The sequence below is a fragment of the Bubalus kerabau genome, chromosome 10, assembly GCF_029407905.1.
Source record: "Bubalus kerabau isolate K-KA32 ecotype Philippines breed swamp buffalo chromosome 10, PCC_UOA_SB_1v2, whole genome shotgun sequence".
NCBI lineage: Eukaryota > Metazoa > Chordata > Mammalia > Artiodactyla > Bovidae > Bubalus > Bubalus kerabau.
The window spans coordinates 9,870,946-9,880,044 of NC_073633.1; the positions used below are offsets into that span (position 1 = coordinate 9,870,946).

The 9,099-nt window shown below is 49.5% G+C and overlaps 1 protein-coding gene across 1 annotated transcript; it reads right to left on the reverse strand.

The window, feature by feature from the left end:
- Positions 1-1,306: 1,306 nt before the first annotated feature.
- Positions 1,307-3,510, reverse strand: HRH2 (histamine receptor H2). Its single transcript, XM_055536248.1, has 2 exons — positions 2,435-3,510; positions 1,307-1,343 (listed from the first exon to the last, which is right to left on the reverse strand). Exons 1-2 carry the CDS (start codon positions 3,508-3,510, stop codon positions 1,307-1,309), a joined length of 1,113 nt encoding a protein of 370 aa, XP_055392223.1.
- Positions 3,511-9,099: the final 5,589 nt, after the last annotated feature.

The following is a 9,099-nucleotide window of genomic DNA, read 5'->3' on the forward strand; positions in this document are numbered from 1 at the left end:
ACAGGTGGTACAGAGAACGAACTGCGGCCCTGAGTCTAATGGGGCCCCAGCACCACCGCCTGGAGGGTCGCTCCCATCTGCATGTTGGGCTCAGCTTGGAGGGCTGCTCCCAGGCTCTCTGGGCTGTCACTGCCTCCTCTGGGTGTGCTGCACACTGGATTTCAAGGCTTAGCACATGCAGCGCTGAACCATGGCATCTGTTCCTCAACCAGACCGTGAACAGTTACAGGTGGCGAGGGTGGTAGCATGCGTGGGGGACCGGCTTTATCTCCCTTTGCAACCCAGCACCTGGGAGGGGTGGGGATAAGACGCTGTCACAGATCAGTATATGGAAATAACGGCCAAGGTAAAACTGGCACCTAACGGGTGTTGGATGAGGGCTGGTCAGTGCTGGTTCAGTGCTTACTGGATGTCTCCCTGAGGACCTGGGGGTAAAGGCAGCCTGTTAACCTGGATCCCACTGGTTAGCGCAAGAGCAAGTGGAATGATGACCAGACTGAACCGTGTCAACGGCTTTTTCCTGAGTGTACACTCCATACTTTGTCCTTTGTTCTGTGAACTAAATTAGCTTTGTACTTAAGACTGCTTTTCCTGAATGAAGCAGTGTGGCAGGACAGGGTCATCTCATCCAGTGTCAGACCTCTTGATCTGCACTTTGGAGAGATGTCTTTGGGCAGCTTGGAGGATGGATTGGACAGGGAGAATCTAGAGGCTGGGAGGCCTGGAGGAGGCTGGATGCAGGAGCAATGAAGCTCATTCTGGAAGGATAGCAGGGGACAGGGGAGGGCCTGGGACCTACATTGAAGGGGGGACACTCCACACCCAGCTGCTTGCAAGGCCCAGGAGTTTCATTGGGCAATTTTGTCCCCAACAATATCAGCTCCCAGAGGGTGTAGGTGTGCAGTGGTCATCCAAGCTTTTTTTCTCGAGTCTGGTGCTCAGAGATCGAGAGCAGACAAGTATCCTACCGGGGGGCTCACACAGCTTGTTCGCATCCCTTGGCTCCCGTGTGCTTCGGGTGATTCTGGGAGGTGAGCAGGGCAGGCTGTTTGAGGACAAACCCCATACTCCATGAGAGGAGGATGCTGAGGCCCAAGGGGGCAGAGGTGTGCTCAAGCCACAGAGCCGAGATAAAGCTGTGCAGCAGACTTTCCATACCTGTCTGTCAAAACAGACACCAAAACGTCACTTCTGCATCCCTGCTGCCCAGCACAGTTCCTGGCATGTGATGGGAAGTTGACACATGTTTGCAAATGAATGGATGGATGGGTGAGTGGATGGATGGATGGATGGATAGATGGATCACTCACACAGACCAGCATTCTGGGGGGCAAAGGCACGGTCTGTGGGAAGAGAAAGGAGGGTGACTTTTCCTGAGCATTTGTATGTGTCAAGGATTCTACCAGCATCCTTCACTCCCCTCAACAGCTAGATGGAGCTCGCCAAGACCTGTGAAAGTTCTCTCCAAATGTGAGCTTCCTCGAGCCCCTCAAGTCTTTGGGGAGGTTTCCTTTAATACCCCTCAGGGGCTTTGTCACAAGTGAGTTTATCTCAACCTCCTTCTGACCTTATCTTTCCAGCCAGGGTACCTCTCGAGGGTGGAGTCTTGGGGCCTCCTCTCTCTTGCATGCCCTGTGTCTCAGACATCCAGTGGTCTCCAAGCCCACTTTTTACTAGCCTCCTAGATTTTGCTCTATTCTCTTCCCTCTTATGGAGCAGTCCCGGATCCCTCTTCACCAATGTCCCCATCTCATTTTTCAGGTCCACGTCTGAAGGGACAACCAGAGTCCTCTCTCCAAAGCACAGAGGCGATTGGGTTACCCCCATCCTAACTTCTAATCCTTCTATCTTCCCCTAAGACCTACAATTACAATGCCCAACCCTGGCTTTCAAGGCTGCGTCTTCCCGATGCAGCCAAGCCTCTTTCCCCTTCCACTTGAGCACCCCACAAAGTACGAGCTGGTGCATAACAGGTGCTCAAGGCTGGGCTGAATGGGGTCTCTGATTCAAGCCCCCAGCAGCTGCACTACTGCATGGCTATTTGAGGGCTGTTGGTGGATTTAAGTGAACACCTGTGACCACTAACTAAGTGGGCAGAGTTGAGCACACTTAGGCCCCCCAATTGTAAGGATGAGGTAGCTAGAAGAGAGGGCCCACCAGTTCTGAGTCAGGGGCGCTCTGTGCAGATGCCAGCTCTGTGAGGGGCCCTGGCAACATTCTCTGTGATCTGACTTGCTCCTTTTGAAAACGGAGGTCAAAAGTTCTACCTGAGGGGGCGTTTGGGAGGAAGGAGCAACACAGGGTTTGCGAAGTGCTCATGAAGGCTTCCCAGCATGCAGCATCCGAGGCAGCACCTGGGGAATGGCTGTCACCCTGAGGGAGACCCTCCCCTCCACCATGCTCCGTCCCGCACGCAAACTGCCGGGGGAGTTACCTGTCTGCGGCTCCCTGGGGGGCCGTGACCTCAGTCCCACTCCACACCTGGAGCCTCAGGGGCCTCTCTTCCGGCCACCTGGGTCCCCGGCCCGGATGCCTCACCAGCTGAGAGCTGTTGGACCCCAGAGAAGTCCTGCGGGCGTCCTGGCTGGCGGGGCTGCAGTGGAAGAGCTGCTGGTAGGCCGTGCGGAAGTCTCTGTTGAGCGCGGCATACAGCATGGGGTTCAGGGCCGAGTTGGCATAGCCCAGCCACAGGACCACGTCTTCCACGGTCTTGTCGACAGCGCTGTCCCCTCGCAGCCCCCGGTAAACGAACACAGTGAAGTAGGGGAGCCAGCAGACGATGAAGGCCCCCATGACGGCAGCCAGCGTCACTGTGGCTTTGTGCTCCCTGAGCGTGGCTGCCCTCCACGGGCCGACGTTGTGAATCCTCCTGGCCTGTTCCCGGGCGATCCTGAAGATGCGGTAGTATGTAATGCACATGACGAGCAGCGGCAGGTAGAAGGTGACCAGCCCGTCTACCAGACCGTACACCAAGTTGACCTGGACTTTGCACTTGGGGACGGTGTGACCGTCAGTGTGGTTCTCAGGCCTGCTGTTCCATTCCAGGTGGATGGACAGGAAGGACAGGGTGATGGAGATGACCCAGATTAAGACCAGGGAGATGGCGACCCGGACCGGGGTGACCAGCACGGGGTAGCGCAGGGGGTCCGTGACGGCGCAGTACCTGTCAAGGCTGATCATGAAGAGGTTGAGGATGGAGGCCGTGCAGAGCATGACATCCAGGCTGGTATAGATGTTGCAGAAGACCTTGCCGAAGCTCCACTGGCAGGACAGCTGGTAGAAGGCAGAGAAGGGCAGCACCAGGAGGCCGAGGAGCAGGTCAGTAATGGCCAGGGACACAATGAAGCAGTTGGTCAGGCTGCGGAGCCGGCGGTTCAAGCCCACCGCCAGGCAGACGACCACATTGCCGGCGATGGTGATGAGGATGAGGAGGATGAGGACTACGGTGACGGTGACCTTGAATGCGGTGGGGTCCAGACAAGAGGAAGAGGCCGTACTGTTGGACGCCATCCTGGGTCCCTACAGCTCCTTCCCCTGTGGCCCCCCTGCCCCCACCCCGGGCCTGCAGTTGCTCCTCTTCCAGCTCCCCAGCAGATCAGTTATGTCCACCACTGGGCTCCAGGCTGCCCACCAGAGCCGAGAGAAGTATCCAAATGTGGGGAGGCTCCAGGGACCGAGCTAGCGCTGTTTTTTCTTGAATAAATAAAATGATCTCCAAGAAGATGGGGGGCATGAGTAGGAAGGAAGATGAGGGATGTCTAGTCTCGACGTCTCGAAGCGAGGTTCCTGGTTCAAACCGCAGTCCTCAAATCGCCTCCAACAGAGCGGGCTTCCTCCCAGGACTGAACACATCTCCACTCTCCGGCTTTTGCATGGAGACTGAGGCACTGGGGCATGAGTCTGGTGGTGGCTTTGGTTTTATTGGGGAGGTTTCATGTGGAGCTATGGCCGAAGCCTTCTCCATGACGGACAGCTGCCCCCATCCACGTGATGGGGGTCCGGCATGGCTGCCTTGCCCTCTAGGGTCCACTGGAGAGCGTGAGCTAGAAACACAAAGATGGAGTTTTGAGCATGTTGAAACCAGATCGAGAGAATTCAAAATGAACACCTCTAGACCTTGACCTCACTTCAAGATGCCAGGAGGCCAGTCCGGCATCTCCCCTTAGGAGGGACCAGGGCAATCAGGATACACAGTGAGAGGAGGAAGGGAGATGGGATGCCAGGGGCTGACCACCAAGTCATCACAGGACATGCAGTAGGACGGCCTCATGTTTATACTGTTTATATTAGAGATTCTAGACACAGACTCTACGCTCTGAGAAAAGGGTGCTGCAACTGCTGGGTCACTGCTGGTTCCAGGGCCTGGCTCCACCGGTAGGCATTACACCTATGTGGATAAACGATAAAATGAATGAAAAAGTAGGCAACGTTAATACACTGACTCTGCCAAGTGCTGAGAACAGTGTTCTACACTCTAGCTTTGTAAAACGTCACCATACTCTGAACAAGAATCCAACCAGCTTTTTCAGGAGAGGGCCAGCTAGTGAACATGTTCTGCTTTGTATCCGGCAAGCTCTCTGCTGCAGTTTACTTAACTCTGTTTCGTGTAAAGCCACCTCCACAGACAATGTGCAGATGAATGATCCTGGACGTTACTATGGACACTGAAATGTGAATGTCACATCGTTTTCATGTGTGGCAACATCTTCTTCTCTTGAATTTTTCTCAAACTCTTTAAAGCAATTTCTGGGCAAAAAAATGTAAAATTGCTATTCTTAGTTCACGTGACACACAAAACCAAAGAGAGGACCAGATCTAGCCTGCTGTCCCAGTCTACCAACTGCAGCCCCAGCCCTGCTCTGGACATCTCTCTAAACCTCACTTTCCAGGTCAGCGGGTGCAGACCTCACTCAGTCTTTCAAACGGCTGCGTAACAGTCTGTGGGGTGGCTGGCTATGGTTTGTTTATCAGCACTCTAACACAGGTGTTTTGGTGGTTTCTAGTTTCTTCCTTCCTCCCTCCATCCCTTCTTCCTTTCCGCCTCTGGTCCCACATCAAACATCACTCCAATGGAATACCTGCACACGCCATGCTTCTTTTGGTTAAGTATCAGGTTAAATTCCTTCTTGGTGGTGATATTCTATGATTTTGATCCATGCAAAACAAGCTAAGGCCCTGCTTGATTCCTGGACGCTTTCTTTCAAGCGGATCCTGGTTTTCCAGAGAACAGCCAGCAGCAGTCTCCTGGGGTCTGGGAGTGTGAAGAAAATCAAGTTGACAGAGGACCTCCTCTCAGGAAGGAGCTCAATGCCATCTGACACAGATGAAGTCTCTCTCTGGCTCTTGGCCAGGAGTGGTTTTGCAATCTGAATAAGAGAGGCATCGTTTAATTGCAACCACTGTGTCGGCACGGGGACCACGGCTCCTGGTCACCTTCTGCCACTCCAGCTGGCTCAGCCACCTAGCCTAGCAGGCTGGGCCTCCAAGTATTATTTTTAGAAGCTCTTTTCATTACACAAATAGCCCAAACAGTACGGCTGTTACTGCCACACTTAATTAACTTTGGAGGGGGTTTGGTTTTTTTTTTTTTTTTGAGAACCCCTATTTCTTTTTTTTTTCTTAATTTTATTTTATTTTTAAACTTTACATAATTGTATTAGTTTTGCCAAATATCAAAATGAATCCGCCACAGGTATACATGTGTTCCCCATCCTGAACCCTCCTCCCTCCTCCCTCCCCATACCATCCCTCTGGGTCATCCCAGTGCACTAGCCCCAAGCATCCAGTACCGTGCATCGAACGTGGACTGGAAACTCATTTCATACATGTATTTTACATGTTTCAATGGCATTCTCCCAAATCTTCCCGCCCTCTCCCTCTCCCACAGAGTCCATAAGACTGTTCTGTACATCAGTGTTTCTTTTGCTGTCTCGTACACAGGGTTATTGTTACCATCTTTCTAAATTCCATATATATGCGTTAGTATACTGTATTGGTGTTTTTCTTTCTGGCTTACTTCACTCTGTATAATAGGCTCCAGTTTTATCCACCTCATTAGAACTGATGCAAATGTATTCTTTTTAATGGCTGAGTAATACTCCATTGTGTATATGTACCACAGCTTTCTTATCCATTCATCTGCTGATGGACATCTAGGTTGCTTCCATGTCCTGGCTATTATAAACAGTGCTGCGATGAACACTGGGGTACACGTGTCTCTTTCCCTTCTGGTTTCCTCAGTGTGTATGCCCAGCAGTGGGATTGCTGGGTCATAAGGCAGTTCTATTTCCAGGTTTTTAAGGAATCTCCACACTGTTCTCCATAGTGGCTGTACTAGTTTGCATTCCCACCAACAGTGGAAGAGGGTTCCCTTTTCTCCACACCCTCTCCAGCATTTATTACTTGTAGACTTTTGGATCACAGCCATTCTGGCGTGAAATGGTACCTCATAGTGGTTTTGATTTGCATTTCTCTGATAAGGAGTGATGTTGAGCATCTTTTCATGTGTTTGTTAGCCATCTGTATGTCTTCTTTGGAGAAATGTCTATTTAGTTCTTTGGCCCATTTTTTGATTGGGTCATTTATTTTTCTGGAGTTGAGCTGTAGGAGTTGCTTGTATATTTTTGAGATTAGTTGTTTGTCAGTTGCTTCATTTGCTATTATTTTCTCCCATTCTGAAGGCTGTCTTTTCACCTTGCTAATAGTTTCCTTTGATGTGCAGAAGCTTTTAAGGTTAATTAGATCCCATTTGTTTATTTTTGCTTTTATTTCCAATATTCTGGGAGGTGGGTCATAGAGGATCCTGCTGTGATGTATGTCAGAGAGTGTTTTGCCTATGTTCTCCTCTAGGAGTTTTATAGTTTCTGGTCTTACGTTTAGATCTTTAATCCATTTTGAGTTTATTTTTGTGTATGGTGTTAGAAAGTGTTCTAGTTTCATTCTTTTACAAGTGGTTGACCAGATTTCCCAGCACCACTTGTTAAAGAGATTGTCTTTAATCCATTGTATATTCTTGCCTCCTTTGTCAAAGATAAGGTGTCCTTATGTGCGTGGATTTATCTCTGGGCTTTCTATTTTGTTCCATTGATCTATATTTCTGTCTTTGTGCCAGTACCATACTGTCTTGATAACTGTGGCTTTGTAGTAGAGCCTGAAGTCAGGCAGGTTGATTCCTCCAGTTCCATTCTTCTTTCTCAAGATCGCTTTGGCTATTCGAGGTTTTTTGTATTTCCATACAAATTGTGAAATTATTTGTTCTAGCTCTGTGAAGAATACTGTTGGTAGCTTGATAGGGATTGCATTGAATCTATAAATTGCCTTGGGTAATATACTCATTTTCACTATATGAGAACACCTATTTCTGATCAAAATTTCCTCTGAGTTTCCTTAATAGCCAGGTTTAGGTATTTTGAACTGATGTTTTAGTTAACGCTTGAAGACTTTCAAATCTGAATAAACAGGCCTCTCATATAATTAAAAATTAATTCTTCTTTCCCTCCCTCCCTCCTTCCCTCTGTCGCCTCCCCCTCTCTGCTCTTTTCAGCAAATATTTCTTTTTGAATCTACAACGTGCCCATTGTTGTTTGAGGTGCTGGGGCCATGGCCACAACCACCACAAAGAAAGCACTGGTTCCTTTCTTCATGGAGTTCCTGGAGTTTCAAAGAACAACCACTTCGGTTATGTTTCTGTTTCCCAGAAGTTTCCAGTGACCTTTGTAAGGCATGAGCTTTCGTGTGGAGCTTTGTGGGTAGAATGATGGCCTTAGAGGATCATGGCCCTTGGGGTCACTACGCCAAGATCACTGTCTTCATGATCACTATCGTTGTTACCATCACAGCTAATATAAAAAGCACTTTCTTGAACCTTCCTTTCAAACTTTAAAAGCGATGACATTGCTTATTGCAGTAAACCAAGGGCTCTGAGGTTACAGGAAGGGCCAACTGTTTGGATCATTGCATACCCAAGCCCTCGCGCTGGGAAGGTGACCTTTGCTGACCGTTTGGTGTTACGGGGACCATCCATTCTTTCTCTGAGGCTCTGCCTGTACCAGACACATGTAAAACACTGTTCTGATACTTCCTTTCCTCATTTCTTTCAAAATCTCTACTATATAGTGGACACCCTTCTAGATCACTTAGATCTAACGCTTTCTATTGGGAACCTAGGCTGTGGTACTAACCACCACCATCATGAGAAGAGCCATCAGCAAGGAGGTCTGCTTTAGCAGGCTTGCAAGTGGCAAATGATGGGAGATGATCTGAGTGTCTATCAGCAGGGGAATGGTTCAACCCATGATGGAGCATCTGCACTACAGCAGAGTCCTGAGCAAGGCGATTTCACGCATATTAAATGAAAGATCTTGGCCTCACAATGACTGCTCACAAGGGGAATCTGTTGCTATTTAACAGTTGAGGAGAGCAAGGCTCAGAGAGGCCTGGTGATGTCACACCCCTAGTAAGTGGCCGGAGAGCCTGGATTCAGACTCAGCTCCCGTCCCTCCAGCTGCCTTCAGGCCTACTCTTGCACAGACTTCAACTTGTCCTTCTAAGTGGATCTCAGCAGATAGTCCTGTAGTCGCCTCCCTCACTGCCATTCGGGCACCCCGACTTTGGCCCAAATGCACCCAGTCTCTTCCTATCTGACTTTCCCTTTGCTGTCTTCTTCACTTGGAGTCCTGTTCTTCCTTGTCTTCAGTCAATGATGCCCTTCTCAAGGCCTAGCTCAAACACAGGTCCCCACACCCTCCCTCACCATCTGAAAGCATGGTGTTGTTTTGAAACCTTTCAAAAGCCAACATGGTATAAAGTGAAGATGACGTTATCTTAGGATCCATCTTGCTAACGGACGCACAAAATAAATCAAGATAAAGCACAGATGCTCAGATACAGTTCACAGCTTGATGCTGAGATGCTGAATGTGGCTCCCAGGGAAGGAACTTGAGGGGGCCGTGCATGCAGGCTGCCTCTCTAACAGCTCACCGCCAAACAAACCTGAACATGATTTTTGCTTTTCACCTTTTTTTTTTTTTTTTCGTAAAAGCAAAAATCCTCCTTGGATTTCTTTCGGTACAAAACAGGTACTAATGTAGGTCTTTCATG